This window comes from Staurois parvus, unplaced genomic scaffold (assembly GCF_062004578.1).
Source record: "Staurois parvus isolate SC_StPar_1 unplaced genomic scaffold, SC_StPar_1.0 ptg000086l, whole genome shotgun sequence".
Taxonomy (NCBI): Eukaryota; Metazoa; Chordata; class Amphibia; order Anura; family Ranidae; genus Staurois; species Staurois parvus.
In genome coordinates, this window is record NW_028317882.1 from 5,105,001 (window position 1) to 5,130,576 (window position 25,576).

The 25,576-nt window shown below is 43.0% G+C and overlaps 1 protein-coding gene across 2 annotated transcripts in view; it reads left to right on the top strand.

The window, feature by feature from the left end:
- The window catches only part of STAP1 (signal transducing adaptor family member 1), a 164,276-nt gene that overhangs the window by 113,730 nt on the left and 24,970 nt on the right, over positions 1 to 25,576 (top strand). For both annotated transcript variants that reach the window (XM_089669987.1, XM_089669988.1), the window contains exons 6-8: positions 570 to 704; positions 4,883 to 4,952; positions 7,358 to 7,457. In XM_089669987.1, the coding sequence (XP_089526113.1) occupies positions 570 to 704; positions 4,883 to 4,952; positions 7,358 to 7,457 (305 nt within the window). The remainder of the gene's footprint in view (positions 1 to 569; positions 705 to 4,882; positions 4,953 to 7,357; positions 7,458 to 25,576) is intronic.

Genomic DNA, 25,576 nt, shown 5'->3' on the forward strand with positions numbered 1-25,576 from the left:
ATAGTTAATTATTTACTGTTTTTCAGTGCATTCTGCGCATCCTAAGGTTATATTTTAAAAACGCTTCTAAACGCAAACGCACATAAACACGCATAAACTCGGTATGCAAACAAGGCTAAACTGATGTTTTTTAACCTACATTTTCCAGCAGTCAGTTTCCATCGTTCAGAAGAGTTTACCAAACGCCCCGTATACATGAACCCTTAGTCCACAATAAGAAATTTAAGAGATGAGTCAATTTCTTGCAGGTCAACAGGTATTTTTCTGTATTTGCGGTGTCTTTAAAGGGAAAGAAAACTGTGAAATGTGCATGTATTGCAGAGATGTTCTGCATATATTTTCCACATTTAACACTTCAACTATACCCTACTAACATATCACCCCCTCCAAACCCTTAACCCATCCCTTAACACTTAATTACCCCCAACACTTACCTTCTGTTCTGTTGCATATTCAGCTCATCCTACTCTGCAGTATAAGGGAAATGGCCTTGTATTATATACATGTAGCTATACTTGCATTGTGTCTTGCAAAATTCTGTGATTACATTCATCTTCAATCTCATACAGATGCTATTATAATGTAACGCGTCCAGAAGCTGCAGACATGCTCCTGAAGGATGAAAACAATGGCAACTTAATTCTGAGGCCTGGGGCAGACTGCAAAAACTATGCTGTAACTATTAGAGAGCCCTCTGAAAACAAGTATGAACAACTATATTTATTTATTATGTTCTATAACAGCCTTTCTCAACCCTTTCAACACAGGGGAACCCTTGAAATACCTCTCCGGTGACAGAGAACCCCTAGTAAAAATTATTATATCTGCTCATGATACATTACTGTGATGGTCAGTGGAAAGAATGCTCCTTATACTTTGGGTCACTGGGAAGAATTACCCCCTTAAAGGTAACTCAAAGATCAATGGTGTCAATGGGAACTTACCTGAGAAGAAGAAATTGCTCTTTGCTCAGGGAACCAGTAGCAATGTCTGGAGGAACCATAGGGTTCCATGGAACCCTGGTTGAGAAACCCTTTTTTATACCAATCAGAAGCTTAAACAAACTTTTGCTTTGTCCATTAAGGGCAAATAAACAGGTTTGCCTAATTCCCTTGACCCTCTGCAGCATATATTTACTTGCTGTTCACTTCTCCTTCATGCTACGTAAATCTGGTAGCAAAAGGAAATATTGGATGATACAAGTATGGAGGATCATGTGACTCATTCCAAGTGACAGCACAGAGCCAAACAGAGTTGTCACATTGTGAGTTCATAGCCTTGTGTAAGCTACAACTCCAGTAACTCATTGCTTACACAGGACTTTTCTTCGAGTGGCAGGGCAGAGAAAGTAAGGTGAGCAATTGCTGATGATGAGGGCTAAATAAAATAGGTTTGTTGCATTTCCCTGTGTTGGAGAGCACTGGTTCACTTTACATTAGAGAAACAATCAGCATAATTATTTTTAACCACCTAAAGTGGAAGTGAACCTTGTTTTTCATGTTTTACTGACAGGGAGGCCTTCAATAATACTTAGCTGTAGGTACTGTAAATATTTCCTAAACATGCACCATTTTGGGGATATTTACTGTGGCAGAGAGCCATGGTTGTGGCCGAAACTCCCACATGCATCAGTAGCTCGGGCAGTCTAACGGCGGCTGCCCTCAAACCTGGAAGGAAGACCAGGTGAAGATGGAAGCCTCGGGGAGCCATGACAGCGCTCTGCTGGAGGGCTTTGTTTTCAGGTAAGTCTTCCATAATGTGGTAGTATGCGAATAGACTTTTTTTTGCGGTTTACTACTGCTTTAAGGATCCCCCACCTGCAATGTACTGTGGATGGGCGGCCTGTGCAGGCAAAGTGCTGTACTGGTACGCCGCTGCCTGCTTTTATGTTTAAGGTGCGCACATGCACGTCCCCCCGCTGACACCGACTGTGATTGTGCACATCGGGAGTCTGTCAGCAAGTCCCAGCCAATGATTCACTGTTGATGATCAGCTGTGTCCAATCACAGCCCAGAGCAGAGAAAACAAAGAGATCTCTTAGTAAAAAGCAGTACACAATACACATTGTTAGGCACACATTTAACCCCTTGATCGCCCTAGATGTTACCCCTTCACAGCCAGTGTCATTAGTACAGTGACAGTGTATAGTATCATCACTGATCACTGTAATAGTGTCACTGGTGATGTCAGTGGCAGTTCCCCCTCCCCCCCCCGCTACAGTTAGTGTCGGATTGCACATTGTAAAATTCCCATTATATGTCGCTGATCACCGCCATAAGTAGAATGAAAATAAATAAATAAAAATTCCAATATATATACCATAATTGGTAGATGCTATAACTTTCACACAAACCAATCAATACACACTTATTGGGATTGTTTTTTTTTTGCCAAAGACATGTTGCAGAATATATTTTGGCCAATAAATGTCATTTTTAAAAAACATTTTTAGGTTTTTTTTCTAAATGTTCAGTCGTTTTTTGTTTATATCACAAAAAATTATCAAATACAACCAAAAGAAAGTTTTATTTGTGTGAAAAAAATGATATAAATTTCTTTTGGGTACAGTCTTGCATGACTGAGCAATTACCAGTTAAAAATTAGCTCAGTGTGGTATAACAAAAAATGGCCTGGTCATGAAGGGGGTAAAACCTTTCGGAGCTCAAGTGGTTAATGTTTTGGTAGTGTGGAAGCGGCTGTTTGTGATGTTTTTATTGCTGACTGTTTCTGTGGGAGAATTCTACTGAGAAAGAAAGTGAAAGAGAAATCTCAAACTTCACAGCTGTCACTGGAATAGGTAGATCTCCTGATAAGGACACCTGTTCTGTTGACAACTGTCAAACAGATTTCCTGTCACTTCCTGCCAGGGCAGGAAGTAAAGGCAAATTTCTCCAGTAACAACAAAGACATCAATACAAATCTAATGGCTGTTTCATCAGTTACCTACTCTACCCAAACTAGATTAAGGCCCCTTTCACACTGACGATCTGTTAGGGTCCCATTTTCAGGCAGACCCGATTGGACAATCCATAGCTCTCTATGGAGCGGCGGGTATCAGTGTCTTAAAGGGTCCTAAAAGTTTTAGCTGGATTCCACATTATAGCTGAACTCCAGACATTAAACCTTTTATTGAAATATTTTCCTTAATAGACATACAGGGTTTAAATACACTTTCTGTTCACCAAATGCCTATTTAAGCCCAGTTATTACTTTGTGAAAGCAACGGTGACATCATTACTGTGCTGAACTTAGCCTGTGCAGAGAGCAGAGCTGTGGGAGGGGCCCAGCAGGACCACCTACTATAGGCTGTCTGCAGAAAACTACAAGAGGGGTGGATGCAAGACCAGTCAACCTGCACAAGGGGAGAGAGCAGCAGTGACCGGTTTTTGTTACAGGAAGCTCCTAAGCCGAGGTAAAGTTTCATATTGGCTTACTGCACAGATCTGGAAGAAATACACCAAACACACCAGGATACACAAGAAAATACATGACTCTTTCATTTAGAGAATATTTGCTTATATCACAATTCAGCTTTAATTTATGTTATTAGAAAATATTTTAATACAAATAAATGATGTTGTTATGTTACATTGATATGTGCTGAGACCAAAGATATAAGTACATAACCAGGGGCATTTTAAGACGTGAGTGGGCCTGTGTGCAAAATCATAAGTTGGGCCCCATTGCACAATATGAAAAAAAATGCAGTGTGCTTAGTGCACCATAGTGAAGAGTGGGCATAGTTTTTAATATGCCCGGGTTGTTGCTAGGATTGTAAAAGACCTTTGGCCACATGGAGTAGAAGAGCAATGCAGTGTGCAGCACTCCGTGGCGATCAGTGGGTGTGGCCAAATTGTGTTAACAGTGAAAGGGACTTAAGGGACATGGTTAAATAAAAAAAAAAGTCAGTCTGTCCCCCAGTGTATTCCTCCCCAGGTCAGTCTGTCCCCCAGTATAATACTTCCCCTCCCTTCAGGTCAATCTGTCTCCCTGTATAATCCTCCCCCGCCCCCAGGTCAATCTGTCCCCCAGTATAATCCCCCCTAGGTCAGCCTGCCCCCAGTATAATACTTCCCCTCCTTTCAGGTTAATCTTTCCCCCCATATAATCTTCCCCCAGGTCAATCTTTCCCTCAGTATAATCCCTCCAGGTCATTCTGTCCCCAGTATAATTCCCTCCCAGGTTGGGCTATCCCCAGTATAATTCCCCAGGTCAATCTGCCTCACCCCCCAGTATAATCCCCCACTGGCCAGTCTGTCCCCCAGTGCAATCCTTCCAAGTAAGACTGACTTAGGGAGATTGCATTGGGGGGACACTGACCCCCAGTACAAGCCTGGCAATAGTTAATCTTTTAGGCCCTGCAATAGTTTCGCAAATGTTTATCAAAGCACAAAAAATATGCTAAAATCTTTATTAGCACACATAAACACAACATAACTTCAAAATTCCTGATGATAACTGAAGTCCATACACACACACACACACACACACACACACACACACACACACACACACTGGAGGTGGAGAGGAGGGGAAGCTGGAAGCTGCAAGGGTTTCACAACGGATCCATGCAGCGGGGGGGGGGGGGTGGACAGGCAGTGTGTAACATGGCACAGTTGGCCCCCCCTTCCTTGGGGCCCGTGTTGCTTGCATACACTTGCACAATGGATGATATGCCACTGTACATAACTGAAATTCTTTCCTGGTGTTACATTGTACATTTAAATGGATTATTTTCAGAAACATTTGTATTCCTTTACTATTATACTACATACTGTAGCATCCATGGTGAAATATTGCTGAAAAGCATTCTGACGTAATACTAACTTGAATGCAAGAAGGCATGGAATGAGTATTGACATATGCTTTTTTTTTCCAATAGTAGGTCCCAAATCAAACATTACAGAGTTCTTAAAACAGACCATGGTTTCACTATTGAACTGGACAGGCCTGTAAGTATAACTAGTGTTAATGGATTTTACTTATGTCAAGGCCACAAAACAGCTAAGACTGCCTGAGCCTGAGAAATTAAAGTGTAACTAAATGCATTTTTTTTACGTTTTGGATAGAGTAGAGAGGGATTAAAGCACCTGCCAGTTTTTATTGCTGTCTGTGCCTCCATTAGGGAGGTTCACTCTCTCTATCTGTCCTGTTTACTGCTATTATCAAAATGTGAACGTAAACGAAAATCTCAAATTTAGGGTTCACACCAGAACTGTAACAGAGGGGAAATCTTCCAGTAGGGATACTAGTTCTGGTGACCCTGATGACACCCTCACTTTGGAGGGATCTCTACTCACTTCCCATTTTGGCTATGAGACAGGAAGTGAAGGGAAAACTCCTCAATGGGACACATTTGGCAAAAATAACTGACATGGGATATAATGTTTTGCCTTTCATTGTACTTTAAGACAAAATCAGAGAATCAGACCACATGAAAGTTTATAAAGCTTTGTGTTGTTTGTCACTATCAACATGAGTTAAGAGAAATACTGTTATAGCCAGTGTTACATCATCAAATGCAGGGTTGCCAACCCTCAGTAAATGTACGGACAGTAAAACAAAAATGGGATGCGCTAACTCCTCAAAATGTGAAAACATAAGCTTTAAAAACATGCAGTATCAGTCCACAAAAGTGCAAAGTTGTATCAGTCCAATCCAACATATGTTGTACTGTCATCCAACAATATCCAACGCTGTGCTTGAATTATAGCCCCAATCCTTGCTCCCCTTGAAGTTTGACCTATAAATTATAATAGGCCAAATGTGCTTTTAGAAGGACAGTGTAGCCTCCAAATTTCTAATCCATGTAGTGTTCCTTTCCACATGCAATATCTTCATTGGACCTTTAGCTCCAAAATCGTGCAGAAAAAGCAAAAATATATATTGTATTGCAACACCGATACTCAGTATCAACACAGATATTCACTCACATTAAAAGAAAGAAAATGTGCTCCAAAATGCAATGATCAAATGGTCACATTTCTCCACCATGCAGGCTAAACCGTAGTGTTTTCCATCACCAAATAGGTGCACCATACACTCACATTCTTCCTTGACCTATCAGGTAGGTCATAAACACTTAGTGATACAGGGTCCAGTATCCCTGAATGCACACGTGAGGTCCGTCCTATGTGCACAGCAGGACCCCATTCTGTTACTGGGAGTAAGGTGACACTGGATGAGTGGAGAGGGCATAGGTTCAGTAGTGTCCCTCCTAAATGCAACAACTCACAGACAAGGTGTGCAGTGACACAGGACAGCATGCTCTACAGGAACTCACCACATCACTACACACGGTGCACGGCTTAGATTGATTTCACAGTAGCCCCGCCTGGTCCCTGGCATTAATGAATGCGCTCACGTAAACCAAAGGTACTCCATGTGCAGGGCGAGTGGCCGCAACCTGGCGTAATCCACCCTCTTACAACTTGCCGGAGCCGGTGTGGCTCTTCCAGCCCACATATGGACTGTAGAACATATGGACTATTGAATTTACAGCACAGTGTAGATATTGGAGTTGTGTGGAATTCTGAAAATGTATTTGCATGCATATTAATGTTAAGGTGTTAATCTACCCTACTCTGTCTTCATAACCCTTTCCCCGTTTTGTGAAGTGAAGGCCTAGCTTTCTGCCCCAGCCATCACACATTGAGGTAAATAGGTGGAGTTTTATTGTAAGGGGCAGAGCTCTATGAGAACAGTATTCAGGCACATCATTGAAACATTTCCTGGCATTTAATTTGAGCTGGTGATCCAACAGTGGTGTCATCAAACCACACACCATATGTATTCTTCATAGTACTTAACCATTGTGACGCATTGGGTAGAAGACAGAAAACTCATCATCATATATACAGTGTGTAGGATGTTCTAAATGATTATTGGGAGTACATACTTTTGGGAAGCAGATGTATATACATTAATCATAATGTCAATATCAAAACCTGCACACCAGTGGCATCTATTTGTTCTAAGGTGTGAACTGGCTGTAATAGAAGTGAATATTTTCATTTATATATTTAATTTTATTGGAAAAGGAAATTTCACTTAGTGAGTGAGGTTATGTTGTGCTGAGTTCAATCGTGTGCAAGCAAAAATCCTGTTTTATTTATTTTTCGTTGTTCATTGTTGAGTATTTTCAAAGTGAATTTTCATTTTGTTTCATCTCATTAGTGCATGCAGAAATATAGATAGATATACTGTATAAATAAGCGAACACTCATTTTGAAAGTGGACATGCTCTACTCCTTTAGGAAGCCGGGTCACTGTATCTATTATGTTATGCTATATATTTTGCGTACAGGCCACTTTATGTCAGTTTCAGTTAAATTTTTCCATTTTCTTCCTTCCCTAGGTCACATTGAACAGCCTTGAAGATGTTGTGAAGCACTTTGTCAATGAAACCAGAGGGAAACTGACACCATATGTTCCAAATGAATATGACACAAATATTGGTATGAAATCTTTATTAACCAGATATGGTCTTCTTATGCTAGCATGAAAAACACATTTTGGAGCCTAAAGCATAGTTGCCAACTGTCCTGAATTTGCTAGGACAGTCTTGGATTTTAAACAGCTGTCCCAACACAACCTTTTCCCGGACTCTGTCCCAGAAATCAAGGCTGATCACAGACAGTCCGCAGAGTCAGTCCAAGGACTGTGTTACATTGGGGCATTCATGACAGTCATGAGACAGATCACTCCCCTTACCTCCTCCCCCCAGCAGCTGATGTTCAGGTGCTCTAATTGGGGACCAAGGCAGAGCCCACAAGGCTTTTAGTTTGATTGGGCATGGCTCAGGAGGGGGTGAAACCAGCCTCAAAGATGATTGTGCCCGGCCCACTTTCTTCTGCTGGTGGTGGTGCACATGTGAGGCTCAAGCGCTGCAGACTGTAAAAGCAACCGAATGGTAATCACAGAGGTGTGCTGGGGAGGGTGGGGGTGAATTGGAGGCATAGGAGTGCTGGAGGAAGGGGGGATCATGGAAGCAGAGTTGTGCTTGAGGAATGTGGGGGATGGAAGCAGAGGTATACTGGGGGGGGGTTGGTAATGGAAGCAGAGGTGTGCTGGAGAAAGGTGTGGGATGGAAGCAGACGTGTGCTGGGAGGTGGGGTAATGGAAGCAGAGGTGTCCTGAAGGAGGAGTGGTGGAAGGGGAAACAGAGGGGTGCTGAGGGAGGGGGTTTGGAGACAGAGATACGCTGGGGGGAGGAATTGGAGTGGGGGAAGGGGAAACAGAGGTGTGCTTGGGATGGAGGCATTGGAGGCACTATAATAGGGGGCACTGGAGAAGGAGGAGTGCTGGGGGGAATGAGTGACAGAAATGTGCTGGGGGGAGAATAGGAGACAGAGGTGGGCTGAGGGGAGGGGAGAATTGGAGGTAGAAATGTGTGGGGGAAATTGAAGTCACAGGTGTAGTGGGGAAATTGGAGACAGAGGTGTGCTAGAGGAGGCACTGGAGATAGACGTGCTCTGAGGGGCATTGGAGGAAGAGAAGTGCTGTGGGGTACATAGGTCGCATGGGGGGGGGGGGTTCTGTCTCTCCAATCTAAGCATTGATAGGGTGATCTCTGTAACTTACAGTTGTGATGAGATAATGATAACTCCAACCTCAGTTGTATACCACAGTCAGTGACTCAATTAAGATGATATCTTGTAGATCTTGTGATGTTTATTCCATAAACTGAGAGAATCTTTCAACAATAAACATCTAATAGATCAAAAGATCATAATGTGTCCTGCTTCATGACATGAGGCTAGAGCTGCAATGCATTTCTGGGAAAAGGGGTGGGCGATCTATACAGCATTAACTAAACCAATATGACAGTCATGTGAAACAAGACGGGGGGCATTGATGGCAAAGGTGTACTGGGGGGTAAAGAGGTTTGCTGTAGGGAGGAACTCGGGAAGCAGAGGCATCTATAAATAGGGGACCGTCTGATGAGTCATAAGATTTTCACCCCCATTCCCAGAACGTGTTACAGGCAGGAGAAACAATGAAAGGACCTCATCGGGAGGTGAATGTGTGTTGGGGGGCACTTGATGCATGCAGAAGTATATTGAGGGTGCATTAGTGGCAGAGTAGTACTAAAGGAGGCACTGGAGGAAGAAATGTGCTGGGGAGGAGACTGGAGGCAGAAGCATTGGAGGAAGAGTGTGCTGGAGGGGGTGGTGGAAAAGGTGTGCAGGGGTGTTCTGGAGGAGCCATTGGAGGCAGAGGTGTTCTGGGGGAGTCACTGGAGGCAGAGGTGTCATTGGAGGTAGAGGTATTCTGGGGAGTCATTGGAGGCAGAGATGTGCTGGGGTCACTTTGATGGCAGAATAGTGCTGGGGAGTACAGCAGTCTGGTGGGGGGGGGGGGGGGGTGTTGTGAATAGTGGGGGAGCTTCACAGAAGACTTAAAGCTATTTAGAGACATAAAGAAGATGGAGCATCTCTTCACAAAAGATTTTTCCAGGATCCAGCTGCTTGGGATAACCTTCACTACTGGTAGGTAAGCTCACTAAAGCTATAGAGATTTTTTTTTCTTTTAGCTAAACATCAGCTTCAACAATATGCCTGTATTAGAACAAAGCCCACTTTAAAGGAATGCCTTTATTAAAGTTTATTCTCTTCCTACCTACCTGTAGTGTGCCTGGAAATTTTTGGCAACTAAGTTATTAGTTTGATCTTAGGTTCTAGGTGTGAAGTCCCTTTCAGTTTGTAGATACTTGGAAAATGACAATATCTGCAGCAAACCCAGAGTGTCATGTAGTATACATTGGTGTGCCGTAAATGAAGCCAGCAGTTACAGAAACAAGCAATCCTACGATTTTAACAATCTCTCTGTATTATATGGAGAGATACAGAAAAGGAAATATCCAAGGGAGTGGAACTTTTCAAGTTCTAATAATTGAATAAAAATAAATATTGAATAACAAACAACAACAATAAATAAATGTTATCTTTTATAAAACACATTTATTTTGCCCAAAAGGGCAGGTATAAAATGACTAAAGAGCTCAATAAAAGCATATTATTAATATCAAGTGTGTTAAAATAAAGTGTTTAAACAAAAACATCTGCAAATCACATCCGCAAGCATTACCCACATGTACACCCCAGAGTCATATATAGATTTAAGATAAACACAAGATTCAGCAAATTCCAATAATACAATGTTTATATTCAGGGTGGAGGCAAAAACACTCCTTAATGCTTTTCGTAGGATACCCTGCTTTTTCAGGAGCCTTCTAGATCTGTGATATGGCTTTGTGTCCCACCAAGTGTGTGCCCCAAAGTTTTGTGGAACAAGTGGTTGTGCAAGCCTCTGTAATGAGAGAAAATTTGACTGCAGTGGGGGATTTGTCCCTGATGGAAATTAGTTGGAACATTCATTCTGTAATTGTGGGGCACCTACTGTATGTTCAACCTGTAAGCAGCTTCTTCCACAGTTAACCGTTTTCTAGCTTTTGTGAGCATGCCCTGGGGCTACTCAGGTCAACTGTGTTTATGTGTTAAGACCAAATGTTACAGTGTATCTGTTTACAACATTTGTCCTTAGGTTGATATGCTAGGTTGGTGGATCTGGGAAGGAAGGGTTAAACCTGTTGCCAGGTTTCCTGCTCCTTTCCAGAGAGTTTGCACCCCTACAGGTCATACAATATAAATAGGAGCTCATTAGTGCCCCAAGAGAGGCTATGGAGTCTGTCCTGCAAGATGTAACTGTTATGCTGTCGGTCTGTGCCCCCAGTCAGGGTTCCCTATGTGGTATGGAACCTGAGGACTTACATCAGGGGTAGGCATTCTTTGAGAGGTGGAGCTCTACCATGACAACATGGAAGACAGCAAAAGCAAAGATCACTGGGGTGCTGCAGCTTTTTTATTTTTTATTTTAACTAGCAAGCCCCCAGAGATCAGTAGTGGGTATGACACTATACAAAGGTCAGTAGTAGGTTGGGCAATTTACAGAGGTCAGTAGTAGGTAGGACAGTGTATTGAGGTTAGTAGTAGGTAGGGCAGTGTACAGAGGTCAGTAGTAGGTAGAACAATGTACAGGGTTCAGTAGGGCAGATAAAAGGGATGAGCATGACAGTGTAAAGGGGGCTCAGCAAGGCACCGTACAAAAGGTTCAGGACGGCCTGGTACAGCAGGGGGTCAGAGGAACCCGGTATAGTTGGACCAGTTACTGAAAGTGAGGTGACAGGAATAACCGAGTTGGTGGAGACCAGTACCGGCTCAGATATGCTGCACACCTGAGGAAGTGGTGTTCTCTAACAGAAGTTGTGCTTGAGGTGCTTAGTGTCAACAGTGAGAGAAGTTTAGGCATTAGTGAGTGCAGTTCCAGTGTCCCCACTAGGGCGCCTTAAGCCCCACCCACAAACTCACTCCCAACTTAGCCTGGTGGGTCAAGCAGTCCGCATACCTTTTGGGTATTACTTTCCCCACCCAGAGGGGAGAAAGCCAAAACATTTTTGTTGAAGGACAACTGACCCACCTTGGTACCAGACTAAGTTGGGAGTAAGCTGAACATACAGGTGCTCCACTAATACTAAATGAGTGTTGTACATGTAACCAATGTTTGTGGTTATGATATGTGGATGGTTTTGTTTAAACACTTTAGGGTGAATTTTCATGTACTTATTATTAATGCACTTCTTTTGAGCTCTTTAGCTATTTTATACTTAAATATTTGCCAAAGATAAAAGTTTATTTATTGTTCGTTATTCAGTACATCTTTTTATTTGATGATTAGGTCCCAGTCCCTCGGTTTTTCCCTTTTTGTTCTTGTCAGGGAGGTGGAACTGTTAGGGCTGGGGCTAGGAATCCATTTTAGGTCATGTTATTTGAGAATAAGCTGATATTACACTGTGTGAGTGATTGTAAGCCCATAAAGGCTCGGCCCATGTACATTAGAGTAGGAGAATATACACACGCATGCACATGTACACAGCATACAGTGAATACACAGAACAGAGAAGACACAAAAGTTTGTACACAGCACAGAAACTGAAGGAAACATTACTTTTGGTTTGGCAGGTGAACAATTGGAATCCGTTTATATTGTCTTTTGATTGATGTAAGCATACAAGAATGCATAAGAGATTTTTTGCGAACTTAATATCTGACATAAAGCAGTTCCGTGTCTTAAAGTGTCACTAAAGGCCAACACTTTTTTTTTTGTTTTCGGATAGATTGGAGAGGAATTAGAACTTTTATTGCTGACTATGCCACCACTAGGGAGATTCACCCTTCCTATTTGACCTGTTTATAGTTTTTGTTTTTTTTTTAATCTTTTATTTATTTTAAACATATGATTTTGATAAAAACATACAGTACATAATACAAACAACAAAGGACAAAGAGTGAACATAAAACAACAAAAGGTTCAAAACAACCCAATGGAGAAAAACAAAAAGATGGGGGGACCACATATGATATTCAAGGCCTAATCATTTATAGACAATATAACAGAACCATACCAGATAAAAGGGAACCCAGCTCACAACAGAAAAAAAAGAAAAGAAAAACAACGCCCTGGGTGACTATACGTCAATCGATTCCCCACATCAGCCGCCACAGTGGCGGTAGAAATATCATCAAGCCAACATGAAAGGCAAAGAAAGTCCCAGGAACACTAACAGAAGGAAAATCTTGCAATGACGACAATAGTTCAGCTGGCCCTGGTGACACCACAGGATTTCCTAACTTTTGAGGGGTTTCTTCTCTCCCTGTTTTGGCTTCGGGACAGGAAACGATGAAATGGGACACAGATGGAAAAAAAAGACTGGCTGGGGTTATAACCTTCCTTTAGGCTACGTTCACACTGATCCGCCACAAAAACAAGGCAAAAGCACATATGTGTTTTTGCCATGGGTTTACCGCACTTTTGCCACCCTTTCTAAGTGCTTTTTAAAGGACACTTGACTTAAAAACTGCACCAAAAACTTTTTTTAACTGAACAAACATGCTGCAAGCAGGAGCTTTTACACTGCAATGGAAGCACAACGCCCCAGTGTGAAAACATACAGTACATATAGGGAAACATTTTTTCTTGAGCTTTGCAGATGCTTTTTTTAATGCAAAAGCGCTTCAAAAAAAGTGTGAAAGTGGCCTTACTCTATCCAAAATGGAAAAAAGTTTTGCCTTTAGTTACACTTTAAGAGAATGCCCTGACAACATTGCAAGTTAATATCTTGTATACAAGCACTATAATAAAAAAATATTATCACATGGTGACAATTGCAAATAGTTGTTATAATGCATGTGGGGAGCTATAGAAACATGGCTTTGTATCACCCATAGTTCTATAGTATTATGCCTGTGAAGCTTTGCAAATTTTGAGAGTCCTATCATTGTATATATAGACCATGCTGCCAAAAAATGTGAATCAATGTTACTAAACAGTTTGCCACATGAAAACGTGCAAAAAGTAAATAAATAAATGAACAGCAATAAAAAATACAACTAATATCCAATGTATCAGCAAGTCCAATTCAAATAATAGTTGCTTAACCACATGCACTCCAGAGGATTTATCCCCGTTCCTGACCAGGCCATATTTTGCATTATGGCGCTGCTTTACCATAACTGACAATTGCACGGTCATGCAACGCTGCACCCAAATGAAATTTACTTCCTTTTTTCCCACAAATAGAGCTTTCTTTTGGTGGTATTTGATTGCCTGTGCGTTTTTTATCTTTTGCGCTGTAAGAAAAAAAAAAAAGACCGACAATTTTGAGAAAAAAACAATATTTTTAACTTTTTGCTATTAAACATATTCAATAAAAAAATAAAATTTAGGCCAAAATGTATTCTGCTACATGCATTTGCTAAAAGAAATCCCAATGCATGTAAATTAATTGGTTTACATGAAAGTTATAGTGTTTAGAAATGGCGGTATATATACTGGGATTTTTTTTTTTTTACATTTTTACTATGGTGGCGATCAGCGACTTATAGCAGGTCTGCAGGACTGTGGTGGGCTTCTAACACTGGGGGGAACTGACTTGGTTTCACTTACATCCCCAGTGACACCAACACAGTGATCAGTGCTAATAAAAAGCACTGACACTGTACTAATGGCACTGGGCAGGAAGGGATTAACATGTGGGGCGATTAAAGGGTTAACTGTGAGCTGTGTGCCGTTTTACATACTGGGTTGTGTTTGTACTTCACTGTATGCACACCGTTTTGCATGGCTGTGCTGTGCACAGCCATGCAAAGCTGTGTACAGGAGCCACAGTTGTTTTCCATGGTCTTCCGGGTCTTTTGGTGTTGCTGAGCTCACCGGTGCGTTCCTTCTTTTTAAGAATGTTCCAAACAGTTGTTTTGGCCACGCCTAATGTTTTTGCTATCTCTCTGATGTGTTTTTGTTTTTTCAGCCTAATGATGGCTTGCTTCACTGATAGTGACAGCTCTTTGAATCTCATCTTGAGAGTTGACAGCAACAGATTCCAAATGCAAATAGCACACTTGAAATGAACTCTGCACCTTTTATCTGCTCATTGTAATTGGGATAATGAGGGAATAACACACACCTGGCCATGGAACAGCTGAGAAGCCAATTGTCCCATTACTTTTGGTCCCTTAACAAGTGGGAGGCACATATGTAAACTGTTGTAATTCCTACACCGTTGGATGTAAATACCCTCAAATGAAAGCTGACAGTCTGCAGTTAAAGCACATCTTGTTCGTTTCATTTCAAATCCATTGTGGTGGTGTATAGAGCCAAAAATGTTAGAATTGTGTTAATGTCCCAATATTTATGGATCCGACTGTATATAGTGTTTCTCATTTAAATTTTTTTTCCTTGCTATATACCTTTGTATTTGCAAAAACATTCCCTAGCACAGCTTCCTCCAACCCTACACATCATAGTCCTCTCCTCCTCTGGGAGTGTCTAATTACTGTGTATATCGGCCCATCTCCTCCACCCCTCCCTTCATCTCCCTGCATTACTTTTTAGGTAGCTGTCAGGGATTGGTGTGAAGGGGATTACTATATAGCAATCATTTGCAACCATTTTAACATGGAGGAGCCCTTACAATAACTTTTGTGTCTCTCTGTTAATAATTAGTGTAGCTACAGCTCACGGTACACTGGCTGGAACAAATAATGTGGCATTCTTAACCTGACACTATATAAAACAAAATGATCTTCAGTAACAATAATGGACACATGGCTGCTGGTGTACACTGGGAGGAAACAGCACCAATCCACCAATTTTCACACTGTTTATATATATTTTTTTTTTTATTCTGTTGGACAAGTGACATTTCATACAGTTCTGTTGCCAGCAGCGCAATGTGAGGTGGACTGCACTGGACAAGGGTGGTGTTAACAAGTCCATAATAGTTTTGTATGCTGAATTGCATTTAATATGATTTAATATGATATGCAACAGGTCTTTTTTTTATATTCTGCATGGGACTGACAAGTCTGGGAATTATTTGTTTTTTCTTTTATTTGTGGTTCATTGTTAGTTGAGAAAATATTTGTAGTATTCCTGTAAGTTGTTGTAAATGGATTATTTGTTCCTGACTTGTGAATTCCGTTCATTTGGTGAGTTGTTAAATGGAGCTCTTGTTTTATGATATTGCTATGTAACTTTATATACAACAGTCTGGTTGATCCTAAAATTTTAAATTGATCAGGTGATATGGTTGTGTCACTATTCAAAAAATAACGTGATATTGTGGACTATGGAGGATATATCTACTAGAAATGTTTTTGTGTGTAGCAGTGTAGAAAGTTCTTTCACTTTCTGTTGATTTGAATGGGATTGCTAATTAACCACTTGCCAATTCTGACATTTCTCACATATATAAAAAAATCTACATTTTTTTCCCTAGAAAATGACAATGTACTAAGAACAGACAATGTTTTAAAGGCTTTTACAGGCTACCAGTTTAGGCTCCATGTACACTGCAGCTGATAAACTCACGTTTAGGAGCTTTTCTGTTTTTTTCAGCAGCCTCTGAACTCTCCCTAATGTTTTCCTCTGTGTCCATGTACAATATGTCGTTTATAGGCAGTTGAGTTTACAGTTGTTTTTTTGAACGCACCAAACTTGCGTTCAGGAGTAGGTTTTATCTGTGTTTCAAACGCCAAATGCTTGTAAACGCGGCTAACCGCGTTTTTAACCGTTTGCATTTGGAAAATGTTTTTAACTGTTCCATTTCCAGATGCTGTCCAGAGCCTTTTTTCATCATGAAAATTGCATGCAAAGCGTTTTCCCGGTACTCAAATGGACCTGTACACCATAATTTGAGGTTTTGCATGAAAGAAAATATGTTAGACACTGCTGCAATAATTTCTGCACAGAAAGGAGCTGGAACACATTCCAAACACCTCAAAAAAAAAAGACCGCTAACAGCTTTGGAAAGTCTTTTGAGGTTATCTTTAGAAAACACTTCTAAACGCAAAAGCTTATAAACGCGATATGCAAACACGGCTAAACAGATGTTTTTTTAACTTACATTTTCCAGCAGTTTCCATTGTTCAGAAGTGTCCCATGTACATGGAGCCTTACAGTTAAACAGGAGGTCTGGCACTAGAAATATTGCTCTCTGTGCAGGACCTATGTGAACGTTCACATGTGAGCATGAGCATGGGTGAAGGGGTGCTTTAAATTTTTCTTTTAATTGTATTATTTATTTTATTTAAAAGCATCCATTTGATCAGATTGTATGGCTGGTGACAGCTTGTAAACAACAAACTGAAAGTGACAAAATCCTTCAACACCCTGTAAAAGTGATCGGACATCTATAGAGCTACTTGGATCACTTTTACAGGAAAGGTCATTGCCGGCTGAAAATATAATACAAGCAGCTGCATCCATAATCCTGGTATAACCACTGCCACTTGAGGATGTGTGGGTACAAACTAAGGTCTCAAAGTGGTTAAATGATTAATGGAAACTCACCCAGTTCATTGTTCCAGATTATTCTGCAAAGAATCCACGCTTTTGGAATAATAAAAAAAGTCTTTAAAAAAAAATGATTAAGAAATTATCATAGAATAAAAAATAACTCCGGTTCTTAAAAAAAAGGGCTATTGTCTGATTGAGCCAATTTCTTTAATAATCAGGTCAGAGATAATTCACTGCTATTTGTCAGACCACTGTATCTGTTTTTTAGGTTCTTGCTTTCTGGTATTTTTTTCCAGAAATGTATCTTTTTTGTTTTTTTTTCTTTGCAACATAGTCATTTCTTGGTCTAACCAAGTGAAGAGTTATAGCCAGTATAGTGATGGCAACACTGGGCCAGTTTTGAATGTAGTCCCATTGCTACAAAAGCTCTGTTATATAAGTTAACATTTGCTATTTTTTACCAGCCAAGCACAAAGTTAGCACCTGTAATAAAAAAGTAAAACATAAACCAGGCCCTGTCTGAGTTGTTGACTGAACAGTTATCCTACTTTTATGATTATTATACAGGATTTATATAGTGCCAACAGTTTGCTCAGCGTTTTACAATATAACGGGAGACAATACAACAACAATACAGTTCAATACAAGAGGGATAGGAGGGCCTGATCCTGGGAGCTTACGATTAATTTGTCTTATTAGAAATTTAGTAGTATACAATGTTGCTGTTGCTATAGAGAAAAACAATGTTTTTTTTTTCTTGGGCTGGAAATTGAATTATAAAGGTTTATACCATACAGTTAGGGTCACTTCCCATATTTTAACAGTGTTAAAGTTCAATTATTAGTTTAATAATCATTAGCCATGTATACTATTAAAGTGCATTATTTGTTTTCAATAATAGCATGTATAATACTCTATAGAATTCTTCATTACAATAACAATTAAAGGCCATTGAAGGATGGTTAGATATGTAAGCATAAACCAACCACTTTCAGGCATCTGTGATGGCCACCTTGTGAGCCCTTGGAGAGACTGTAGAAGGAATTTGCATCTAAAACTATCAAAAGTCTCCATTCCGATGAAAACATTGGTTATTTTTTTTTTCCTTTTTCTTATCAGGTTTACCTACATCCCATGTTATGATATGGCAGTATATTTCAGCCCAGGATTTGGCACCCTAAAAACCTTTTCTGTGTATACCCTCTCCTACAGTTGTGTTCAAAATAATAGCAGTGTGTTGAAAAAAGTGACTAAAGCTCAAAATCCTTCTAATAGCTTTTATTTCCATGCACACAAATGCATTGGGGACACTACACATTCTATTCCAAATCAAAACATGAAGAAAAATATATCAAATTTGTGTTGTTCCTCTACAAAAATTGAAGAAAAGTGAATATTAGACTGTTCAAAAAAATAGCAGTGTTTGTATTCTTTACAAACTCAAACATTCACTATATAAACTGAAAAATGTTTGAAGATTTTGCTTTCCTTTGAATCACTTAATTAATATTTAGTTGTATAAGCACTGTTTCTGAGAACTGCTGTACATCTGTGTTGCATGGAGTCAACCAACTTCTGGCACCTGTGAACAGGTATTCCAGCCCAGGATGATTGGACTACATTCCACAGTTCTTCTCTATTTCTTGGGTTTGCCTCAGAAACTGCATTTTTGATGTCACCCCACACGTTTTCTATTGGATTAAGATCCAGGGATTGGGCTGGCCACTCCATAACGCCAATCTTGTTGGTCTGGAACCAAGATGTTGCACGTTTACTGGTGTGTTTGGGGTCGTTGTCTTGTTGGAACACCCATTTCAAGGGCATTTCCTCTTCAGCATAAGGCAGCATGACCTCTTCAAGTATTCTGATGTATTCAAACTGATCCATGATCCCTGGTAAGCGATAAATAGGCCCAACACCGTAGTATGTGAAACATCCCCATATCATGATGGTTGCGCAACCATGCTTCACTGTCTTCACAGTGCACTGTGGCTTGAATTCAGTGTTTGGGGGTCATCTGACAAACTGTCTCCGGCCACTAGACCCAAAAAGAACAATCTTACTTTCATCAGTCCACAAAATGTTGCGCCATTTCTCTTTAGGCCAGTCAATGTGCTCTTTGGCAAATTGTAACCTCTTCAGCACGTCTTTTTTTCAGCAGTGGGACTTTGTGGGGGCTTCTTGCAGATAGCTTGGCTTCACATAGGCGTCTTCTAATTGTAACAGTACTCACAGGTAACTTTAGACCTTCTTTGATCTTCCTGGAGCTGATTGTTGGCTTGGTCCTTGCCATTTTGGCTATTCTTCTATACATTCGAATGGTAGTTTTTCGCTTTCTTCCATGTCTTTCAGGTTTTGGTTGCCATTTTAAAGCATTTGCGATCATTTTAGCTGAGCAGCCTATCATTTTCTGCACTTCTTTATATGTTTTCCCCTCTCCAATCAACCTTTTTAATCAAGGTACACTGTTTCTGAACAATGTCTAGAACAACCCATTTTCCTCAGAATTTCAGAGAGAAATGCACTGTAACCAGCATGTACAACATTTGCTGCCTTCCTTCCTTAAATAAGGGCAATAATTGCCACCTGTTTTTCAAAGAATGAATGACCTCACTAATAGAACTCCACACTTCTATTATTTTGAACATCCCCCTTTCAATTAGTGATGCAATTACACAGAATCAGCAGCATGCATGTCATGACTGTTGGGTCTGTTGGATTTCTACTACTCTACTATACCTGCTAGTAAATTATTTGCCATGTAGAAATATAATTTCTACCAAACACAGTGATTGATCAGGTTAGTGATGTCTGACTGCTATTATTTTGAACACAACTTTATATACAACTTGCTGGCAGTACAGCTTACATTACAAAGTGTACATGTGTTCGTGATGCACACTTTTGTAGCTGTAATATGCTGTAGAATAATGACCAGACAAAGGGCCTTATCTTATTCTTTTCACATGTGCCTTGTGAAGTAGCCATAAAAAAAAACATAACTGCAAAGTATTTAAGCACAGGTTATGTTTCTTTATCATCCATTGAGGGACACAAAAATTGTAGATTATGGATTATACTACCACCCACAGCAAGTTGGGATACTGGCAAACCAAAAATGTTAGGCCGCACCCTGTATAACACCACCTCTATCCATTATGTATGTAATAAGTACCTGTAATAATTATGCCTCAGCTTTTTGCTACTGTCCTAGGAGGTTGGATGCCTTTATCTGTGCTGAGAACTCTTTTATTTTTATTTTATCAACATGCTCATTTATACATATATTTTTATGTTCATCTATCAAAATGCCTGTTATGTTGTTTGAGTTTCTTTCTATACAGTAGCTATCTGGAGCAGTGTTTCCTCAGCAATAGGTTTGGAGCCTGTAACTGGAATGTGCCTGTCCAAAGTTTGTGGACATAGCCTGGAATGTGACGTCTGAGCAGTGAATTTTGCATTATGGCACTGTCCAGACCTTAGTGTACTGTGCTAATTAGCTGCAGCGTGCTTGCAGTTACAGAGCTGTGGCACAGTCTTTGATGTGACCTAGTCTCTGAAGGCTTACTCTATGGCTAACAAATTCTGGTAGATAGACACGAGTTCTGCTTTATGGTACTTCTCAGACCTTCCTGTAATGTGCTAGTTAGCAATTCAGATCTCACTTTGGGCCTAGCTGTTATTCCACTATGTGGTATTGTAGCGGCAACTTTGGGAATACCAGGTAAACTCAGGTGTTATGATCTGCCAGGTGGTGCCCCTGGCTGTCCACTTGACAGACCTACCCAAAGCGTGGAGTCTAAATCCCGGTCTGTGCTTTCACCAGGGCCCCTGATGGTGGGGATGGACTTGAAACAGACCGGGACCAGGTCACGACCTCCGAGCAGGCCCACCAGTGGCAGGGGGAACCTCCGGGGATGTATTGGTACCGGGAGAGCCAGATGTGAGGAGGACGGCAGGACCTAGCAGGATGGATCACGAGCAGGGGTCCCGTGGGGTAGGCGAGGTACAGAATCGGCAGGCGGAGAATCGTCAGGTCACACGCAGGGTCAGCAGCATAAGTCAGTCCGTAGAGAGGTCAAAACAAGCCGGGGGTCAGGATGGGAGAAGGCAGAGTAGTCAGGACAATCCGGGTCAAACACAGGAGTAGGCAGCGTAGTCAGGGTCAATCAGGGTCAAAAACACAGGTACAGGACTCAGGAACTCAGATAGACCTTGCGGCGATTACTGACAGTGCAGGGCATCTTTAAATATTGCGCCCTGCACTGTCATTGGCCGCCCAGGATGCACCCCCGGGCTGTCATTGGCCGCCCGAGGCGCGCCCGTGGCTCCCACTGTGCATGCGCGGCGTCCTGTCATCCACGGCTCGCCGGGACCTGGTGCCTGTGTCCCGGCGTGAGCCGTCGCCAGCGCGCATGCGCTGGCCGGCAAGACGCCGCGATCCCTGACATTGCCCCCCCCCCTATGGCCACCCTCCGGGAGCCCCACTGATCTCTCCACCGCGGGTGGCCACGAAAAAATTCCCGGATGAGCCTGGGGGCGTGAACATTCTGGATGGGTTCCCAAGAGTTCTCCTCAGGGCCATAACCCTTCCATTTTATCAGGAACTGCGTCTGGCCCCCCCTCTTTCGGCAACTGAGAATAGTTTCTACCTCATATTCCTCTTGGTCACCTATGGTGACTGCCTCAGGAGGTCTGGATTGGCGATCCGGGAAGGAATCTGGTCTGGATGGTTTCAGGAGAGAGACATGGAACACAGGGTGTATTTTGAAAGACTCCGGGAGCTCGAGTTCGTAGGCCACTTCATTGATCACCCGTTTAATTGGAAACGGACCAAGGTACTTCGGTCCTAACTTCCTGGAAGGACACAACATTTTCAAGTTGGTCATAGCCAACCAAACCTGATCCCCCGGCTGGAGCAACAGCTCTCCTCTTCTCTTCCTGTCGAACGCCTTTTTACTATCTTCTTGGGCTTTAGTGATGGCCTCCTGAATCGTCTTGTTATTGACAGAAAAGAAATGCAAGACATCTTGAGATGCGGGTACCGGACTTTCGGGCATTAGGTTGGGGAGAAACGTAGGATGATATCCGAAATTGGTAAAAAACGATGATTGTCCCGTAGCTGAGTGGCTCGAGTTATTATAGGCGAATTCTGCAGAAGGCAACAGTGTTAGCCAGTCGTCCTGAAGATAGGAGGTGTATCATCTGAGGTACTGTTCCAACGTTTGATTGGTCCTTTCCGTTTGCCCGTTGGTCTGTGGATGGTAAGCGGATGACAGTGACAGTTTGATTCCTAATGCTTCACATAAGGCTTTCCAGAATCTTGATGTGAACTGGACTCCCCGATCCGATACTATGTCTTCGGGTATCCCATGTAGCCTCACTACTTCCTTGATGAATATCCGTGCAGTCTCCAGTGCCGACGGGGTTCTTTCCAAGGGCACGAAATGAGCCATCTTTGAAAAGCGATCCACGATCACCATTATAGCAGTGTAGCCTTGAGACGGTGGGAGTTCGACTACAAAATCCATGGCAATCATTTGCCAGGCCCGTTTGGGTATCGGCAATGGACGCAACAATCCCCAGGCCTTGCTTCTGGAGGGCTTGTTCCTTTGGCAGGTGGGACACGTCTGGACGTAGCGCTCGCAGTCTTTGACCATGTTTGGCCACCAGAATGAGCGCTGCAGTAGCTCCAGAGTCTTCGTCACCCCAAAGTGCCCTGCCATTGGATGGTCGTGGCAATGCCCCAGGACCAAAGTTTGAACTCCTTCTGGCACCACGATCCGATTTTCCTTCCAAAGCAGACCATCGCGGTTCTGGAGAGGCGACCCAGGCGGGACTGGCAGTCCAACGGAAGCGTCAATCAGTCTGGAGCGAAGTTCCGTTTGCAGGACGAGGAAGCTTCCGGATGGCAAAATTGTGTCAGGTAACACTGTATCGTCGGGGTCCTCAAACATGCGGGACAGAGCATCTGGTTTCGTATTCTTAGACCCAGGTCGGTACGTTATATGAAAGGTAAACCGAGAGAAGAAAAGAGCCCATCTCGCCTGACGTAGTCTCAGTCGTTTCGCCGTCCTTAAATACTCGAGGTTCTTGTGATCCGTGAATATTAGGATTGGGTGTGTGGCTCCTTCCAGGAGATACCTCCATTCTTCTAGAGCGGACTTGATGGCCAGGAATTCCCGATCTCCAATATCGTAATTGCGCTCCGCCGGAGTCAACTTCCTGGAGAAAAACGCCACAGGATGCAGTAACTCCTTGGTACCACTTCTTTGGGAAAGAATCGCTCCTACCGCGTTTTCGGAGGCGTCCACTTCCAAAACATATGGAAGAGAAGAATCTGGATGGCAGAGAATGAGAGCAGAAGTAAACAATTTCTTGAACGTGTCGAACGCGGTCTGGGCTTCAGGAGTCCATTTAAAACGAATCCCTTGTTTAGTCAGTTGCGTGATTGGGGAGACCAGCCCTGAGAAGTTCCCGACAAACTTTCTATAAAAGTTTGCGAATCCAATGAAACGCTGTACCCCCCTCTTATCGGTGGGTGTTGGCCAATCTAAGATCGCCGTGACTTTCTGGGGATCCATCGCGACCCCCGCGGGAGAGAGGACCAGTCCCAAGAACGTCATTTTACACTGTTCAAAACAGCATTTTTCTGCCTTGGCGTAAAGCCCGTGTTGGTGTAAACGTGCTAAGACCCTTGCCACATGCTCCCTATGAGCCTCCAGTGAGGGTGAAAATATCAGGATGTCATCTAGGTAGACAACCACGAAGACATCGAGGAAATCACGAAAGACATCGTTAATAAAGTGTTGGAAGGTGGCCGGTGCGTTACAGAGCCCGAACGGCATCACCAAATATTCAAAATGACCGAATCTCGTACGAAAGGCTGTCTTCCATTCATCCCCCTCCCTGATACGAACAAGGTTATATGCCCCCCGCAAGTCTAATTTAGTAAAAATCGCTGCTGACCCTAACCTCTGGAGGAGCTCGGGGACTAGGGGTAACGGATAGCGATTTTTTACTGTGATTTTATTCAGGTCTCGGTAGTCAATACAGGGCCGTAACGATTTGTCTTTTTTTTCTACAAAAAACAAACCAGCCCCGGCCAGGGACGTGGGCGGGCGAATAAATCCCTTCCGCAGATTGTCATCAATATACTCCCTCAAAACTCCTGATTCTAGTTCCGATAAAGGAAAAATGCGACCGAATGAAATCTCAGATCCGGGTAGGAGGTCTATGGGGCAATCGTAGGAACGGTGCGGGGGAAGAATGTCTGCTCCTCGCTTACTGAACACGTCTTAGAAATCGTGGTAGGCCAGAGGGATAACCTGAGACAGATCCGTATCACCATCCATGCACAGGAGAAACCGGGGAGGCACGGGCCCTGGGACGTGGCAGTGATCCCGGCAGTATGGTGACCGAAATTGAACCGTTCCCTTCTCCCAATCAACCTGGGGGTTATGGGCCCGCAGCCAAGGAAGCCCCAGAATGATTGGGAAAAGGGGGGATGCGATGACATCCAGACGGAGGAACTCCTGATGATGGTCAGCCATCGTGGTAAAAATAGGGGGAGTCTCCTGATCCACCACTCCCGACTTTATGCTAGACCCGTCTGCCAGGAAGATGTTAAACCCCCTTTCTTTGGTCTGGAGGGGAATCTTTTGCCGGTAAGCAAAAGTAAGATCGATGAAACAACTACATGCTCCCGAATCAATGATTGCGGTCACCGACAGGGTTCCTCCGGGGAGCTGTAACGACACAGGTATTGCCAGGTAACTAGATAGGTCACCCCTTTCTGTAGGTAAAGGAAAACAGGAAGTGGACTTACTCATTTTTGCAGGACAGGAGCGCACCTGGTGACCAGCTTCCCCACAGTACAGACATAGGTTCTGCGATCGTCTCCTCTGACGTTCCTCAGTGGAACGGGCCAGTCCCAGTTGCATGGGTTCTGAGGTGTCCCCTGCTTCCGTGCTCCGGGCATGGTTCCCTGGGGTTGGAGCTGCTTCTCTCGGTGGGATCCATGCCACCCTTTGACCCTGGCTACTCCTTTCCCGGCGACGCGCTCTCAGTCTGCGGTCAATTTGGATGGCCAACTCTATCAGTTTCTCAAGAGAGTCCGGTAGTCCTACTCGTGCTAATTCGTCTTTTAGCGACTCAGACAGCCCGATGCGGAACTGGTGACATAATGCCGCATCGTTCCATCTGGTATCTCCCATCCAACGCCTAAAAACAGACGCATACTCTTCGGCCGCCCGGCGGCCTTGCCGCAGAGAGTATAGAGTAGCCTCTGCGGAGGCAGCCCGCTGGGGGTCGTCATATAGGACGGCCATGGCCTGAAAGAACTCAGTCACGGAATCAAGATGGGGGTCACGCTTCTCCATCAGGCGGTGAGCCTAATCCTGGGGCTCATCCTGAAGGAGAGAGATTATAAACCCCACCTTAACGGTCTCGACGGTGAACGTGCGGGGCTGCAGGTCAAAAAATAAAGTGCACGTGTTCCGGAAGGCCCGAAAGCGGCTTCGGTCTCCACGGAATCGTTCCTGCAGGGGAACGCGGGGTTCGGGAGCTAGGGGTGCCGCAACTGCTCCGGATGCTGGGGCAGCGGGTGACTCCGCAGTTGCGGAACTTGGAGCAGGGGGAGTCTGGGTGGCAAACGTCTCCATGCGGTCCTCAAGACGGGTGCAGCGGCTGTGAAAGTTCTGGAAGGCCTGGGTCAGAGTCG